General features: G+C 46.6%; 1 protein-coding gene across 1 annotated transcript in view; it reads right to left on the bottom strand.

Annotated features, from left to right (window-relative positions):
• Positions 1–18,477, bottom strand: part of EGY2 (ethylene-dependent gravitropism-deficient and yellow-green-like 2) — a 111,276-nt gene that overhangs the window by 65,978 nt on the left and 26,821 nt on the right. Inside the window, exon 2 of the mRNA XM_086783025.1 lies at positions 4,257–4,362. Within this exon, the coding sequence (XP_086639151.1) occupies positions 4,257–4,362 (106 nt within the window). The remainder of the gene's footprint in view (positions 1–4,256; positions 4,363–18,477) is intronic.

Genomic DNA, 18,477 nt, shown 5'->3' on the forward strand with positions numbered 1-18,477 from the left:
ATGACACAAGATGGAGTCAGAGCTTGATTTTGCGAACCCCCCCAAAATATTGGCACCAATGTTGGTCCAATTGTTCGATTTTGGGCCAAAATGCAAAAAGCCCAAAGTGCAATGCCGATTTTTGAAGAAGCCCCAAATTGTACGCACTAGTGGTGGTCCAATTTTTGGATTTTCCCAAAAAAATCAGAAACGCCCCAAATTAATTTTGATGGAGTGACCGGCGGCAACAAAGATGGCTGAGGTCGGCAGAGGGCAGCCATGGGCACTGCACAGGAGCAGCAACTGGGCGTCGCTAGCGTTGTTGGGTGGAGCAGCTGGCACTAGCTGTGCACAGGAGTCAGCACAGCTGGCTGAAGCAACTTTTTTGCTAGGCGACGCTGTGGTGGTGGCAAGCAGAAAAGCTGGCGAGCTGGCTGAAGCGACAGTTGGGCAGGGAGTACAGTAGCAAAGGCGGCAGCTGACGGCGTCGGCGCACAGCAGCAAAGAAGCCAAGACGCACAGCAACAATGGACATGCACAGTAGCGAGCAGTGAATGGTGGCGACCCACACATGATGTACTCAAGAGGATGCTGACCTGCTCTGATACCAAACATTAGACATCCTTAAAATTCCTATTTGGCAAGCAAAAAAACTGGCGATGGCGGGCGTTGTAGAGGCCACAGCACAGCTGGCTGAAGCGACTGTTGGGCAGGGAGTACAGCAGTAAAGGCAGCAGCTGAAGGCGCCGGCGCACAGCAGCAAAGAAGCAAAGATGCACAGCAACAATGGCCGTGCACAGTAGCGAACAGTGAATGGGCGACGACCCACAGATGATGTACTCAAGAGGATGCTGACCTGCTCTGATACCAAACAATAGACATCCTTAACATTCTAATTTGTATTACACAATATTTGTGCCAGACTTATCATTATGAGCACATGCATCATCGTGAAATGTGTCACCACATGCTATCTCAGCATCACACAGCGAATCATTACTCACATTATCCAAATCTACCCTGGTCAGATTTGCATCCTATCCTTCCACACAGCTTGTCGGATCATGCATCCTGGCATTTGTCTTCAGGGGTCTCTCTGTCGATGGGTTAGGTGCATCCAAGGGTTCTTCTCGGCACTCATAGCCTTCTTCGTCCTCCCATGCCACCTTAACCTCTCTTTTCCTCTCCTCCCACAAACGTCGGCGGATGGCGGACCATCTAGCTTGTATATTTTTTAAGATTCCTAATGGGCAGACTCGGAAATGTGGACACATGCTTTTCAAACCAGTCTATTTCATGATAATCCTCATTTTCAAAAATGTCTAATACGTCTATACAATTGTCATATACGGCATTCGAAACTATGGAGGTAAGGTTTCTGAATTGTTTTTCCACTGTGCATGGACAGTGCTTAGAACGGTTTTTCCGACTTGTGCACGTGATGAACATGGCTTGATCGGGCATTGTTTGGAGTCATGCCGTTTGTTGCCACAAAAACTGCAGATTTTCTTTCTCGTTCTGCTTCCGTTGACAAGAAGCCGGATTCTTGTGGTCATTGCCAGTCAGGGGCTCTTCCCGCTTCCACTTGCAACCCGTCAGATTCATCAAAAGTAAAGGAAAGACGGTTGATGAGCCACAGGAACAGCCAGAAGTCATCAAAGCTTATATAAGTATAGCGGAAGCTAGTTGTGGTGAATATTATGCAATCGGCTAATCAGAAGATGCAGCAAGCTGAATATAGAGAAGATTTCATGCCAAATTTGATCCCATGTGGTTTGTTGCAGGCTGTCTATGGATAAGACAGTGCCTTCTTGCAAGTCGTCTGTGTATGATTCAGGGATGAAGGAAAGAATTCGGAATTGGAGACTCTCATGCAACTCACTAAGGTATCTGAATAGCGGATCAGGTACAATGGTGGGTATCTAAACAACGGATCAGCTACAATGGGGTTCATTGCAGTCGGTTAGGTAGTGGACAGCGGGTCGGTAACAAGAACAGATGTTGAGTAAATAGGCATGCAAGAAAGATTTTCTATATTGGGGTTCATTGCAGTCGGTTAGGTAGTGAGCAGCGGGTATGTCAGTAACAAGAACGGATGTTGAGAAAATAGGCATGAGCCTTTTAGCAAGACAGATTTTCTATATTGGGCCTTAATTTTTCTTTATGAGAGACATTGAAGACCAAAGATTGCAGCAGTAACATCCAAAAATTATTGAGCCAACAAAAAGGGATGAAAAAGATTTCTACATAATTAGAGTGGATTCTGGTATTGAACCCGCCGGATCGCCAAGTTGTGCGACGGCAGCTTCACCAAGATGATGGAACACAGATCGAGAATGACAAAAAAATAGGCATCAATAAACTAAAATTGTGCATCCTAATGTATCTCATGCATTACATCTCTTCAAAGTACAAGAAAAGACTACTTATACATGGGATTCTTGTAACCACCTGGGTGTGCAACTCCACTAGCCCACTACCTACTATCCAATAACTGCCATTTCTTGCTGTGTAGTTTCGTCTAATGATGCTCTCTATCTCATGGCAATCAGTCAAAAGCGTTCGGACTATGGGCGGCCAAATACCAAGTCCACATTCAATCCCAAAGAAGCATCCATCTCCGTAGAGATAAAGCTATCTATGAAACAAACATCGAATAACAAAAGAGCAGGTTGATTCTTGATTGTTCCCCAAGCCTGCTGTGCAGACCTGTCGATCCTATGGTGCATGGCCGGAGTCCCACTGCACATCAGGAACTACATTCTTGCTAGTATTCTCTCGTGGTTTCTTTGCCTCGTGGCAAAGCTTCGCTTTGTGGTCTTTGCTATCACATTTGAAACACTTGTCTTCTAAGAAATAGGCACGCTTCAGCTCATTCAATGAGCGATAGCTAGATTAGTTGTCCCCTAGCTTCTTTTTGAAAGAAAACTTTGACTTTTTGGTGTCGTTAGAATCCTTCTTCAGTGGCTGCCCGCTATTTTGTTGAGGTGAGACAGCCTAGTCCCTCCTTTTTGCAATGCTAGAATCAATCTTTTGTTGTAACCAAACGACATGTAAATGCTCGGCGGCAAGGGCGGAGATGGTCAAATGTTGCATGGTGCTATTTGGATACAAAGTTACACCCTTCTAAATAGTAGGAGCAAGTCCTTACTTCTGCTTCTTCTCCTCCTTTGAGATAGACATGAAAGGGGTAACCTGTAAAAGCACTTTTCAAAGTTCGAGATGTAGGAAGTGACGGATTCACCTTCTTTTTGGGAAATCTTGTCCCACTCCTGTCTGATACCCTGCTCAAAAGCCAGGAGGCAAAAACTATGCATTGAACTTTGCCTTAAGTCTTTCCAAGTAGTTGGAGTGTCATCGGAAAGATTTTGTGCCACCCACCAATTACTTGTGGTTCCCTTCATATGCATAGCCACAAGTCGCAGCTTTGACTTATCAAAATACTCCTCATCACTAAAGGATATCTCAAACTGAGAAAGGAATGCCAAAGTTTATTGGTGTCAATCTCAAACATGAAGTTATCAAATCTGACTGTCTTCTCGCCAGATTTGAAGTCCTTGGTCTTCTTCCAAGAAGAAGAGACCTCTCTTTCTATTTTCCTCTTCTCCTCACGGGAATGATGAGAATCAATCTGCATGCCAATGTGCCTGATCTTGATCTTCATTCCTTGGAGCATCTTCACTAGACCGCTACAGAATAGAGGAGTCATGGTGGGAAACTACGGAAGCCTCCTCTTGATGAACTTTAGATCTCACCCTGTCTCTGGGAACTCCCAAAGGATTTGGTCGCACAGGCTTCTTGAACAAATACTCCCAATCTTCGCCCTTGAAGATCTTACCCATCATGGCCAAGTAGGATAAAGCCAAAGAACGAGACTCATATCCCAACTCCTTGGCTTAGCGTCCTTTCCCACATCAACCATCTGGAAATGATTCAAGGCTATTACAATTGAGAATGCCCTCTCTTTGCTTTTTTCTTTTGCTAGCCGCAATGCATCAATCATGTGAGCAAATCCACTAGCCATCACCTTTGCTTATGTCATTCTATAAAAGCATCATATATTGCCACAAAGCTTGTTCTCTCTAAACAAAGCATCTAGTACTTGTGCTAAGAACAAACGAGCTCCCATGTATTAACACCACCTACAATAAGATTTAAAATGTACAAAATCTTTCTTTCAAAATGCTAGTCAAATCACAACAAAAAGATTTTAAAAGAAAATGATAATTGTGTTGCGATATGCAAAAGCAATACCCAAAAAAAAAAAGCAATATAACCTGACTCTTTGATGCATCATCCTCTGGCATGTCTTCAGCATCTTGTGATGATGCCCTACAATGGAAAATTCTTTTTCTCCTAAATTGCAACGATTGCCATTTCAGCCTGAATCAAGTGAAAAATATTTTGTAAATTTGCCAAAAGAAGACAGGTGTCAAGTGTAAAACGATCCTTTTCTATATATTAGGTCTACAATGTAAAATCAAGTGTCTTGCAATTTCACACTCTACAATGCTAGTGTGTATCTATAATAATAAAAGAATAGTAGGTGAGACTGCAAATAATTAAAAAATGGTAGGTGAGACTTCTGGGTCGTAAAATGTAGAAAGGTACTAGGAGATGCAATAGTGAGACAACAAATCCAACCTAGGCCATGGATTATTCAGAGCTTGGATGAGGCATTTCTAACAAGCCTATATTTATAGTGATTTTGGTTGTTTGTCTTATTCTACGCTCTTGATCAAGGTCATGCAAAGACTATTGATGTATGTGTGAGCACTATTGGCACACGTCCACAAAGTACTTTATGACAACTCCAGAGATGGGCGCCTATAAAAGGTCCACCCTATTTTCCTACGTTTAGACATTACCGAATGCCCACTTTAGGTCCTCGACCCATGGGCTGTACACAGCCACCATGCCCCCTAAATGACCATTTACTAGTGACCATAGGACTATGTGGCTTTCACACATGGCACGACACATTTGCCCCAGACTTAGACAAGGACTTGACAATTCACTTGGCCTTCCGAGACACCAAACCATGGGTCTAATAAGTGTCCACTCTGGCCTATACAAACATCATATCTTGCAAAGAGGGCACGACAAGACCTAGAACATGCCGGGTGACTTGTCCCTTGGGCTAGGACACACACATGCTCTTTGTGAGAATATGTGAATATGAAGCGGAAGCAAGTAGAGATCAAACAAGAGAAAGTATACAGCCAAGATCTGAAAGGTATTGAATTGAATTATGAATAAACAATGTCCATGCTTATATACATATCTATAGAGCCAATCGGCTGTGGCAAAAAAGCTACGGTTTGGACAAATGATAAAATGCCTAAAAAAGCCTAAAACTAAACTATAAAATAGCTGAAAAATATGGGGAAAATCCCTAATTACATCAGATAAACATTTGGATAAAAAGTGGCATAAAATGGAGTAAAATAGGCTGGAGTGTAAACTACAGCTCCGATGCCTCTATGGCCACCTAGACCATGGTTGTGGACGCATCCAGACACCTTGGTTTTTCATAGGGTTTGACCTGGTCATAGTCCAATATATCTTTTAGACTCTTGTGATGTCAGCTTCCCAATAGCACTCCTATTCTAGTTGTGTGGCCCTTGTGAAAATGACAACTTTGTGTGTTGGCTCCATCTGTCACCACTTCGAGCGAAGCTCAGTATAAACACATTCTTAAGCCGAGTGAAGTTGACTTTATCCTCCAGCTTTAAGGTTCGATACCATTGGCGGGCATTCCCTTCTAGGGTTAGAGAAAAAGCATGTATCATGGTTACATCGCTCACTGGCCCACAAGTTTCACAGGTAGACTCAAAGACCTCTACATGTTGGATCGGGTCCCCATCTCCTGAGAATTTTTGCACAAGCTTTGAAATGATATGTGGCTTCATTTGGAAAGTTCTGGATTCTAGGGCAGTACCTAGTTCCCTAACCATGCCTCGGCCCATTTCTGCGGTCATATTCAGCAAATCCGAGTTGGTATCCCTCCTTTGGTTATTCCCATCCACATGCTATCAGTGGCATTTCCAAATGTTTCTGGTTCTTTGCCACGTGGTCGAATCGGATTCAAATTCTCCATTTGCCTTTGTTTCTCCCTCGTTCTTCGCGTATCGAGCTCTTGTTTTCTTAAGCTAAATAGCCATAATTGTCGCTCTTCAAGTATGTTTCCATTTCCTCCGATGTGGGGAGGAAGACTTGACCTATCTTGGTGGCGCTTTCCTTATCCCTTCTAACCATGGGGTCATCCCCCCAATCCTCACTGTGTTAGCATTCCTAGGACCAGAAGGTTGGGTTGATAAATCCGGTCTTAGACCGTCTCTCGCGCTTGTTGATGGGCCTGTGCCTGTAGATTGCGCTTCATCTTCCGAGCCGTGCTGGAGACCAAAAAACCCCCTGGCGGCTATATCAAAGATTCCGTCGGATCTCGCAAGAGAAGAGGGTTTTTCTTCCTCTCCAAAGCCAAAGAATCTTAGCCCTTCTTCCATGGATTCTTCACTACTTGTTTCTATAGTGGTGGTCAGATTTCTCCAAGCTGCAACACTCAATTGAATGCTCGCCAAGCGACTTGAACCAAGACTTTTTTGGTTCGAAGAACTTGGGTGATTTGATGCACTGTCGTTGGGGGTAAGGTTAAGGTTGTCTCCAATGAGTTTCCTAGACCTCAAGTGCATGAGAATGTATTTCAACAAGCAAATTCACTACTCCAACAGTTTCACCTGGTTTTCTGCCAAATTGTCTTTTCTGGTCATTAAATTTTCATATTTTCGTGAAACAACAGACTATGGTTCACATCGTGAAGTAGTCGTCTGCAGTTCACGTCGTGACCTGTCACGTGCATCCCGCACTTGGATGCCACGTAGACATTCTGTACAGAAGGTGCAGGACCTGGGATGGTGAACTGGTCCCATGTGAGCCCAGTCCGGGACGAGTCAACCAGGGATCCATCTCAGTCGTCCGAGGTCAGGTGTGCATTGTCCTGCACATGAGTCCAAGGTCAGGTGTGCATTGTCCTGCACATGAAGCAGTGCCAGTCCGCGCTGTGAGTCTCCCTCTAGAATGATGTCAGATGTGCTGTGTATCTGGTTTGCAACTGGATGCCAGGCCTCTGTAGGCATGTAGTTTGCATGTAGAGATGGGGCCAGCCCATAGGGCTACCCCAGTGTAGGTGTTTGCATGTGCATACTTAGATGGGCATGGGGGAGGTGTAGAACCACCCCCAAGGGGCCAGGAGGGCCCAAGACTTTGCCCACCAGCCAAGGCAAGGGCTGGAGGGGCAGTCGGCCAGCTCCAGAGCCTCTGGACAGGCAGCCGACAGAGGGTAAAAGCCCTAGACAGTAGGCAGCCAGGTGTAGGGGCAGTCCCCACACCTATGCGCAGCCTGCCCAGCAGCCAGGAGGCTGTCCCAGAGTCAGGCGCAGGCTGGACAGCCATCAGACAAGTGTGAAAACACTTTATTAAAGTGTGACCACAATTATTACAAGACTCAGTCGTGGGCTGTCCTGAAGCCAGCCGACTGGATGCAAGAGGGGGTATAAATACCCCAGCCCATAATCCCATTATTCATCTCACAATTCACCAAGAGCCTCAAGCATTCAAGGGCCAGGACAGCCAAGGGTTTGCTAAAGCTAAGGGGTGAAGGACTGAAGGTCAAGGGCAGGTTTACCAGCCAAGAAAAGGTCAAGTACTTTGTATTTGTATCAGATTTACATCATTCTAATAAAGCAAATACACCATTCGTGGTGGGGGCCCTACAGAGGGTAATTGGGACCCAATACTGTGTCCTTCTCCATCTCCCCCTTCTCTCTCTATTTTCTGCACATCGTCTTTCAGTTTTGTGCGTTAATTCCGTCGCGAAAAGAGTGCTGTTTTCTGAGTTTTGAAGTACCGATCCTTCTCCGAAGCTTCCGCATATTACAGTGGTATCAGAGCCTACTTCAAGGACGAAGATTCAGCAAAGAAAACCAGAAAATTTTTTCGCTCGTGTGGTTGGTTTTTAGACGCCGGTGGACTACCCTTTTCGGAGTGACTCCTGTCCCTCGAAGGACGATTGGTTTTTAGCCTCCGGAAGCCTCCGGAAGTCTCCCACACAGATAGTGGATGGTCAGATTGCGGTCCGGAAAGGAACTGCATATTCCCGCTATGGCGAGCTGGCGACGAGAGAGAACCAGAACCATGGGACCAGAGTGCACCACGCAGCCCAGCTAGGGCACCCGGCTTGAGTGTACAAGACATGTTCCAGCAGATGATGCGAGCAATCGCAGACCAGACAACCAAGTTGGACGAGCAGAAGGCGCGGATTTTGGCTCTGGAGGAGCGTTCTCGCTCTCCAGCGTCGCGTTTTCCATCTCCTCCTCCCTCTCCTTCCGTACCCCAGATACCAGATCCTCGTCATCACAGGGACCCTCTCGAGGGGTCACAGCCGCAGTCAAGCTCCTTGCTTGAGAGGCAGATACGGGCATTGGAGATTCGACAACGAGAAGACGAAGCCATGCGACGGGTGGAACACGAGCATTACCTCCGAGCTTTGGACGCCAGATTGACACCGGCGGCGCCCTCGAATCATTTTCCCGAGAAAATGAACTTCAGTAAGTATAATGGTAAACTCGATCCCACTACTCTGTATTCATGGTTACATCAATTTGAAGCTTACTTTGCCGCAGTTAGGAAATCAGATATTGACAAAGTGATCTTAGCCAGTTGGTATTTGGAAGGTGAGGCCATTCCTTGGTGGACTCAGTGGGCTCATGCCCACACCAGATCAGGTATGGCAGCTTATGGGTGGGACGAGTTCGTCTGTGACCTTAAGCAGCGGTTTTTACCGCCCCACTACCTTGAGCGACTCGAAGACGAGTTCAGGGGTGCGCGTCAGAATGCGCAACCAGTCCTTCAGTTTGCCAATAGAATTTCGACCTTGTGTCTACAATTAGGCTTATCTGATGCGGACAAGAAAGGGCAGTTTTTGTATGGCCTGGACACGCAAATCCAATGGGAGGTGCGTATGTTTAGGCCAGCCACCTTCGAGGACGCACTCTCGCTTGCGCAGAGTGCAGAAATGAAACACAATGGTGGCAAGCCCAAGACTTCCCAGCCGGCTTCTCCCAAGGCTAACACCTCGGGGGGCAAAAGCCAGAACCAGACGGGGTCTTCCCCAGGACAGAGCCCGGGAGCCTCTGGCTCCAAGAACTCGAACAATGCGTCTAAGCTTACTCCAGACCAGAAAGCGGAGGCAGGCAAGACAGGTGGCAAGTTGAGTTCTGAGGAGCTTGCTCAGTACAGGAAGGAGGGTAGATGTTACTTTTGTCACACAAAAGGACATACTTCTCGGGATTGTCCGAAGAAGCCTCCAAAGCCCGCCGCCGCCTCCACAGCTTCCGTGGTGAGCACAGCTCCCACACAGACCCCAGTGGCTACCCCTAGTTCTTCAACCCCCGGTGCTTCAGTTGGAGCAATTATCAGCCGGGAGCTCGAAGATAAGCAGAAGGGCGCCCATGACCAGGAGTATGAGCGCAACGAATTGCTCAAGTCCTTTGGCTACATAGGTGGCCAGAGAGTCGTTGTCTTGTTTGACAGCGGCAGCACGGAGGATGTGATCACGGAAGAGGCCGCTAGGCGTGCCCGCTTCGAGCTCACTCCGGTGGACAAACAAGTTGAGGGTTTTAGCACAGGTATGACTACGAGCGTCAAGTATGAAGCTCTAGGTGCTAAATTAGTCATTCAGGGCATAGAGTTTGTGCGTGATTTTATGGTTGCCCCTCTTGTAGGAGCAGACATAATTTTGGGGGATCCAGTGGTTTCACAAGTTTCTCCCTGATGTCAAGTGGGACAAGCACACGTTCCAGATTGATCGGAATGTGTCAAACACCCCTGTGACCATTAAGTGTGAGCCAGGTATTCCAAACTTTCCGCTTATAAGCCATTTGCAGGCTAAGCGAGCAGTCAGGAAAGGCGCACAGTGTGCGATGATTTACATCCAGACAGCCCAGACGGTGGCCAGTGCTTCCGAGAAGTACTCGGTTCTCCATGAAAAGTTCCAGAAGATTTTTCTTCGGGACAGTCTCCCTCCCCGGCTTCCCCCGTCCAGACCGGAGGATCACAAGATTGACCTCCTCCCAGGCTCGGAACCCCGGAGCAAGTTTCCGTATCGCCTTTCTAAGGCAATGGAATCGGAGTTGGACCGCCAACTCCAAGAATTGTTGCAAGCTGGCTTCATCCGCCCCAGCGTGTCGCCATTTGCAGCACCGATCTTATTTGTCAAGAAGAAAGATGGGTCTTCTCGGTTGTGTGTCGATTATCGTGCACTCAACAAGCTGACTATCAAGAGCAGATTCCCGATGCCTCGAATTGACTATATTCTCGAGAGGCTGAATGGAGCTAAGGTGTTCTCTAAATTGGATTTAAAGAGTGGGTACCACCAGGTTCGGATTGTTGAGGGGGACATCCCCAAGACAGCTTTCCGTACAGAACGGGCCCACTATGAATTTGTGGTTATGCCATTTGGATTGACGAACGCCCCAGCTACATTTAACCGCATGATGATGCGTATTTTCCGGGAGTTGATTGGAGTGTGTGTGTTCATATTTCTGGACGACATATTCATATTTTCAGCTACAGTTGAGCAGCATGACATTGATGTGGAGAAAGTCCTTACGTTGCTGGAAAGCAACGAGCTCTATATCAATGAAAAGAAGTCAGAATTTTATCTGTTCCAGGTACATTACTTGGGATATATAATCAGTGCCGAAGGCATTCGACTTGATCCGGCTAAAGTGGCCGAGATTGTTAACTGGGAAGTACCTCAGACTGCTTATGACATTAGATCATTTGTGGGTATATGCCAGGCATATTCCACCCACATTGATAAGTTTTCTGATCTCTCGGCAGACCTCACCGATCTGCTAAAGGGAGTGAAAACAAGGAGGCAAAAGATTCGAATGACTCCACGAGCGTTGGAGGCATTCCAGAACCTCAAGGTGGCTTTGTCTGAAGCGCCTTGTTTAGCCCTTGCCTCGTGGGACGAACCATTTCAGGTGATCACCGATGCGAGTAACATCGCAATTGGAGGTGTATTGCAACAGAATGGTCATCCAGTAGCTTACATGTCTCGTAAGTTACTGCCCGCCGAAAAGAATTACTCAGTCTACGATCGTGAACTCCTAGCAGTCATTCAGGCCTTGAAACATTGGAAACATTTCCTGTATGGCCGTGACTTCGAGGTTCGCACTGACCATCAGGCATTGCGCTGGATTCAGACGATGCAAAGTGCACAGTGGAGTGATCGACAGCACCGCTGGAGTCAGATATTCCAGCAGTTCGGTGGTATGATTGAGTACCTTCCAGGAAAGGCCAATCCAGTGGCCGATGCTTTGAGCAGGAAGGGACAAGTAGCTGCGATTCAGACCACTAGACTAGACCTTGTTGGTACAGGACTAGAAGACATGAAGCACACGTACGCGGATTCCGAGGAATTCGGTACACAGTGGGAACAGGCATTGGATGCCACAGGACCATGCCATTTTCTGATACGCGATGGTTGGCTTTACTACAAAGGCCGACTGTGTGTCATGAAATCATTCCGGGCAGCTCTTCTCCATGATGCCCATGACGCCATTACAGGTGGTCATAGGGGCATGAATTCGACTCTGGAGAAATTAGAACGGCAATACTATTGGCCAAAGATGAGGCGTGATGTGTTTACTTATGTACAACGCTGTGACATTTGTCAAAAGGTGAAAGCTCCTCGTGGAAAGAAGATAGGGTTGTTACAGCCTTTGCCAATTCCTGAGGGTCCTTTCCAAGACATTTCAATGGACTTTGTCACTAATCTGCCTCCCAGTCCGAGTAAGCGTAATACACAGTGTTTGACTATTGTTGACAGGTTCAGCAAATTTGTGATGCTTATTCCTTGCAGGGCCAATGTGACCGCCGAGGATGTTGCCCAGCTATTCATTCGGCATTGGTACCCGATTGGTGGGATTCCTAGGACCATAGTGTCAGACCGAGATGCCAAGTTTACCAGTCATTTTTGGAGGGCATTGTTTGATAATTTTGGTACTAAGTTGAATTTTTCCAGTGCATTCCACCCACAGACAGATGGCCAGACAGAGATATACAACCAGTTGGCCTTTGATGTGCTGAAGTGTTATGTCCACGATCAGCAAGGTAAGTGGGAATCGTTTCTGCCTTTAGTTCAAGCTGTTTTGAATGACTCTTTTTCTTCAGCTATTGGCAGGACTCCATATGAGGCAGCGTTTGGAAGACCTTTCCAGTCGTTGTTAACCAGGACGTCGTCTTCAGTACCGGAGGCGAACAGAGTGACGGAGTCTTACCAGGAGATCCTAGAGTCCGTCAAAGACAAATTGGCTAAAGCGCAAGAGGCCTACACTCGACAGGCCAATAAAGACCGAAGGGACATGAAGTTTTCGGAAGGAGATTGGGTATATCTTCGGATTATGAAGCAAAGATTGAAGCAGGTGGGCAAGCGATGCCCAAAGTTGTCTTTCAGGAGCTTCGGACCATTCCCCATCCGGAAAAAGATTAATGAGGTGTCTATGCAGTTAAAGCTACCTCCGAGTTGGACTATGCACGATGTATTCCATGTCAGTTGGTTAAAGCCATATGCAGGTCCACCCCCTTCAGAGGTCAAAGACGAAGCGGAACCAGACATCATTGATGAAGCAGAAGTAATGGTTCCAGAACAGATCCTTCTGCACCGTTTCAAGCATGGCTCAGGCCGAAGACTACGACAGTTCCTCACGAAGTTTCAGGACCGAGGAACTCATGAAGCGGTATGGCTCGACAAAGAATTCTTCGAGGACTATCCGGCTTTATTGACGGATTATTTGGAGGCTATGCAGCTTCCGTCAAGTTAAGCAGAAGGGGATGTCACGTGCATCCCGCACTTGGATGCCACGTAGACATTCTGTACAGAAGGTGCAGGACCTGGGATGGTGAACTGGTCCCATGTGAGCCCAGTCCGGGACGAGTCAGCCAGGGATCCATCTCAGTCGTCCGAGGTCAGGTGTGCATTGTCCTGCACATGAGTCCAAGGTCAGGTGTGCATTGTCCTGCACATGAAGCAGTGCCAGTCCGCGCTGTGAGTCTCCCTCTAGAATGATGTCAGATGTGCTGTGTATCTGGTTTGCAACTGGATGCCAGGCCTCTGTAGGCATGTAGTTTGCATGTAGAGATGGGGCCAGCCCATAGGGCTACCCCAGTGTAGGTGTTTGCATGTGCATACTTAGATGGGCATGGGGGAGGTGTAGAACCACCCCCAAGGGGCCAGGAGGGCCCAAGACTTTGCCCACCAGCCAAGGCAAGGGCTGGAGGGGCAGTCGGCCAGCTCCAGAGCCTCTGGACAGGCAGCCGACAGAGGGTAAAAGCCCTAGACAGTAGGCAGCCAGGTGTAGGGGCAGTCCCCACACCTATGCGCAGCCTGCCCAGCAGCCAGGAGGCTGTCCCAGAGTCAGGCGCAGGCTGGACAGCCATCAGACAAGTGTGAAAACACTTTATTAAAGTGTGACCACAATTATTACAAGACTCAGTCGTGGGCTGTCCTGAAGCCAGCCGACTGGATGCAAGAGGGGGTATAAATACCCCAGCCCATAATCCCATTATTCATCTCACAATTCACCAAGAGCCTCAAGCATTCAAGGGCCAGGACAGCCAAGGGTTTGCTAAAGCTAAGGGGTGAAGGACTGAAGGTCAAGGGCAGGTTTACCAGCCAAGAAAAGGTCAAGTACTTTGTATTTGTATCAGATTTACATCATTCTAATAAAGCAAATACACCATTCGTGGTGGGGGCCCTACAGAGGGTAATTGGGACCCAATACTGTGTCCTTCTCCATCTCCCCCTTCTCTCTCTATTTTCTGCACATCGTCTTTCAGTTTTGTGCGTTAATTCCGTCGCGAAAAGAGTGCTGTTTTCTGAGTTTTGAAGTACCGATCCTTCTCCGAAGCTTCCGCATATTACATGACCTGTGTTTCACGCCGCGGGCAACTTGTGTTTCACATTTCAAATTTTTAGCTCATAATTACCTTGATCTGAGTTGGATAGACCCCAATGGTGCAATTAGGGTACTCTCTTACTACTGGGCTGACAACCCTTAATCCGTGAACTAACAGTCCGTGAAATGTTATTTCATGAACTGCTAATCCATGAAGTGTTAGTACATGAAGGGTTAACTCGTGAAGTGTTAAACCGTGCGATGTTAACCAGTGAAGTAGCAGGTTATGTTCACGTCGTGAAGTAGACTATGCTTCATGCCGTGATACGAATGTTGTTCACGTCGTGAAGTGCTTCGTTGCTATTCAAGAGATAAGATTTTTCTGTTTCGTTGTGTCAGATGTGTCAAGATAAGATGCCCTAATTTTAGTAAGGTAATCTCAAGATTCTCGACGTTGCTTGCAGAAAGTGTTTTACGCTGTGAAGTAGCAGGTTATGGCTCACATCGTGAACAATTTCCTACACTTTCACGAGTTTACAGCCGCATTGACAGAATGATGGTTAGAGGGTGATTTCCCTATCCAAATGATCTAGAAAGGTTGTGCCAAGGATTAGGAATGTAATGCAAGTCATGAACACAACCAATGGCTCCTTGTTTTTGTAGTTTTTGTGATTTTTAGAAAAAACCATACAATGCGTGTCACCAATTGCTAGCTTATGCTCTAGGAATCGATGACGAAAATTAGCAAAATTGGAAGTAAGACTTCGTATACTACCGAGTACTCACCCACACTTCCAACACATGATCAGTGTTATGCTTGACTTTATACACCCACTTACATCCAATTGTCTTCTTTTCCTTAGGCAAAGGCACTAACTCCCATGTTGCATTTGCATCCACACTTGCTATTGAATCACACTTACATATGTGACCACCAAAACAAGTGGGACATGGCATAGATGCCTATCCAACACATATTTTTGGTTGGATGGTGATACGTAACAGTTGTGTCGTTTACACGTGTGATGATTCTTTCAGCAGTGGCAACCTTTCACACCAAGATTGCCACTACTGAAAGAATCATAACATGTTTGGTGTGATCACTTTCAATGTCAGTTGGCACCAGTCAATTTGTCTTTTCCTTAGGCAAAGGCACTAACTCCCATGTTGCATTTGCATCCACACTTGCTATTGAATCACACTTACATATGTGACCACCAAAACAAGTGGGACATGACATAGATGCCTATCCAAAACATATTTTTGGTTGGATGGTGATACGTAACAGTTGTGTCATTTACACGTGTGATGATTCTTTCAGCAGTGGCAACCTTTCACACCAAGATTGCCACTACTGAAAGAATCATAACATGTTTTGTTCTCAGTTTGGTGTGATCACTTTCAATGTCAGTTGGCACCAGTCAATTTGTCATGGCTTGCTCACTAATATTTAATCATTATCTTCTCATACTTATGAGAATTGTAAACCTCCAATCTGAATTATCAAAAGTCTGTGTGGTTTATTGAACCTAATTACATTATGATTTCTAGTTCTAGTTTACGGACTTGGATATATGTAAGTTTTAACTTGAGTTCTAAATTGAAGTGTGTGGTTGTTTGTGAACTAATCCAACAGATGGGTACATGTCTCTCACTCTCTCTCACACACACACATGCACGCACACGCGCACGCGCACACAATAAATATCATGGACTATGTTATAAAGTGAAAAAAGCGTGAGCAATGCTAATAGGAATGGCCCTACTATGGAGAACATTTTGTATCAAAAAATTATCCCTAAGGTATGGATATCCATTGGAACGTAAAGCATTGAGGTTTTCATTGAAACTTAAAAGAAAGTTTTCCCTAGGTATGGATATCCATTGGAACTTAAAAGCATTGTAATATGCGGAAGCTTCAGAGAAGAATCGGTAACTTCAAAACTCAGAATTCAGCACTCTTTTCGCGACGGAAAATTAACGCACAAACTAAAAGGAGATGTGCAGAAAATAGAGAGAGAGAGGAGGAGCGGTGGAGAGGACACAGTATTGGATCCCAATTATCCTTTGTAGGGCCCCCACCACGGATGGTGTATTTGCTTTATTAGAATGATGAGAAAACTGAAAGATAATACAGCAATCTTGGACCTTTTCTTGGCTGAGAAATCTCTGCCCTTGACCTTCAGTTCTCCACCCCTTTGCTTAGCAATTCCCTTGGCTTGTCTAGCCCTTGATTTGCTTGAGCTCTTGGTGAATAATGAGATGGTGAATGGGATTGTGGCCTCCACTATTTATACTACCCCATCAAGGTTAGTCGGCTGGTTCACTTTCCCTCCACGACCTATTTTAATATCATTTAATGCTGAAAATGCCACGTGTTCACACTAGACTGTCATGGCTGCCTCTGTGGGCTGCTGTCCAGGCCAGCGCAGGTTGCTGGGCAGCACCTGGGCACTGGCCGCCTACAGTCCAGGCTGCCCTATGGGCTAGCCAACTGGCTGGGCTGGCCCAAAAGCCAGTCGACTGCTTGGCCAAGCCCTCTTGGGTTGGCCGACAGCCTGCCCAGCCCCTCCTTGGGCTGGTGGGCAAGTCCTGGGGCTGCCTGGCCCCCCTTGGGGTGGCCCATAGCCTTACCCGAGTCCAAACCTGCTGCATACCTACATCTACTCAGCTGTCTGACATCTGGTGGCAGACCAAACATACAGAACAACTGACATCATTCCAGAGGGAGACTCACAGCGCGGACTGGCACTGTCTCATGTGCAGGACAGTGCATACCTGACCTTGGACTCATGTGCAGGACAATGCACACCTGACCTCCGATGATTGAGATGGATCCCTGGCTGCCTCGTCTCCAACTGGGCTCACATGGGACCAGTTCACCATCCCAAGTCCTGCACCTTCTGTACAAAAATGTCTACGTGGCATCCAAGTGCGGGATGCACGTGACATCCCCTTCTGCTTAACTTGACGGAAGCTGCATAGCCTCCAAATAATCCATCAATAACGCCGGATAGTCTTCAAAAAATTCTTTGTCGAGCCAGACCGCTTCATGAGTTCCTTGGTCTTGAAACTTCGTGAGGAACTCTCGTAGTCTTCGGCCTGAACCATGCTTGAAACGGTGCAGAAGGATCTGTTCTGGAACCATTACTTATGCTTCATCAACAATGTGTGGTTCCGCTTCGTCTTTGACCTCTGAAGGGGATGGTGGACCTGCATACAGCTTTAACCAACTGACATGAAATACATCGTGCATAGTCCAACTCAGAGGTAGCTTTAACTGCATAGAAACCTCATTAATCTTTTTTCGGATGGGAAAAGGTCCGAAGCTCCCGAAAGACAACTTTGGACATCGCTTGCCCACCTGCTTCAATCTTTGCTTCATTATCCGAAGATAAACCCAATCTCCTTCCGAAAACTTTATATCCCTTCGGTCTTTATTGGCCTGTCGAGTGTAGGCCCCTTGCGCTTTAGCCAATCTGTCTTTTATTGACTCTAAGATCTCCTAGTAAGACTCCGTCACTCTGTTCGCCTCCGGTACTGAAGACGAAGTCCTGGTTAACAAAGACTGGAAAGGTCTTCGAAATGCTGCCTCATATGGAGTCCTGCCAATAGCTGAAGAAAAAGAGTCATTCAAAACAGCTTGAACTAAAGGCAAATACGATTCCCACTTACCTTGTTGATCGTGGACATAACACTTCAGCACATCAAAGGCCAACTGGTTGTATATCTCTGTCTCGCCATCTGTCTGTGGGTGGAATGCACTGGAAAAATTCAGCTTAGTACCAAAATTATCAAACAATGCCCTCCAAAAATGACTGGTAAACTTGGCATCTCGGTCTGACACTATGGTCCTACGAATCCCGCCAATCGGGTACCAATGTCGAATGAACAACTGGGCAACATTCTCGGCGGTCACATTGGCCCTGCAAGGAATAAGCATAACAAATTTGCTAAACCTATCAACAATAGTTAAGCACTGCGTATTACGCTTACTCCGACTGGGAGACAGATTCGTGAAAAACGCGAGGAGCTTTCACCTTTTGACAAATGTCACAGCGTTGTACATATGTAAACACATCACACCTCATCTTTGGCCAATAGAATTGCCGTTCCAATTTCTCTAGAGTCGAATTCATGCCCCTATGACCCATGTAATGGCGTCATGGGCATCATGGAGAAGAGCTGCCCTGAACGACTTCATGACACATAGTCGGCCTTTGTAGAAAAGCCAACCATCGCATATCAGAAAATGGCATGGTCCTATGGTATCCAATGCTTGTTCCCACTGTGTACCGAATTCCTCGGAATCCGCGTACATGTGCTTCATGTCCTCTAGTCTTGTACCAACAAGGTCAAGTCTAGTGGTCTGAATCGTAGACACTTGTCCCTTCCTGCTCAAAGCGTCGGCCACTGGATTCGCCTTTCCTGGAAGGTACTCAATCATACCGAACTGCTGGAATATCTGACTCCAGCTGTGTTGGCGATCACTCCACTGTGCACTTGGCATCGTCTGAATCCAGCGTAATGCTTG

Source organism: Cibotium barometz, chromosome 45 (genome assembly GCF_041138505.1).
Source record: "Cibotium barometz isolate CiBa-2024 chromosome 45, ASM4113850v1, whole genome shotgun sequence".
Lineage (NCBI taxonomy): Eukaryota > Viridiplantae > Streptophyta > Polypodiopsida > Cyatheales > Cibotiaceae > Cibotium > Cibotium barometz.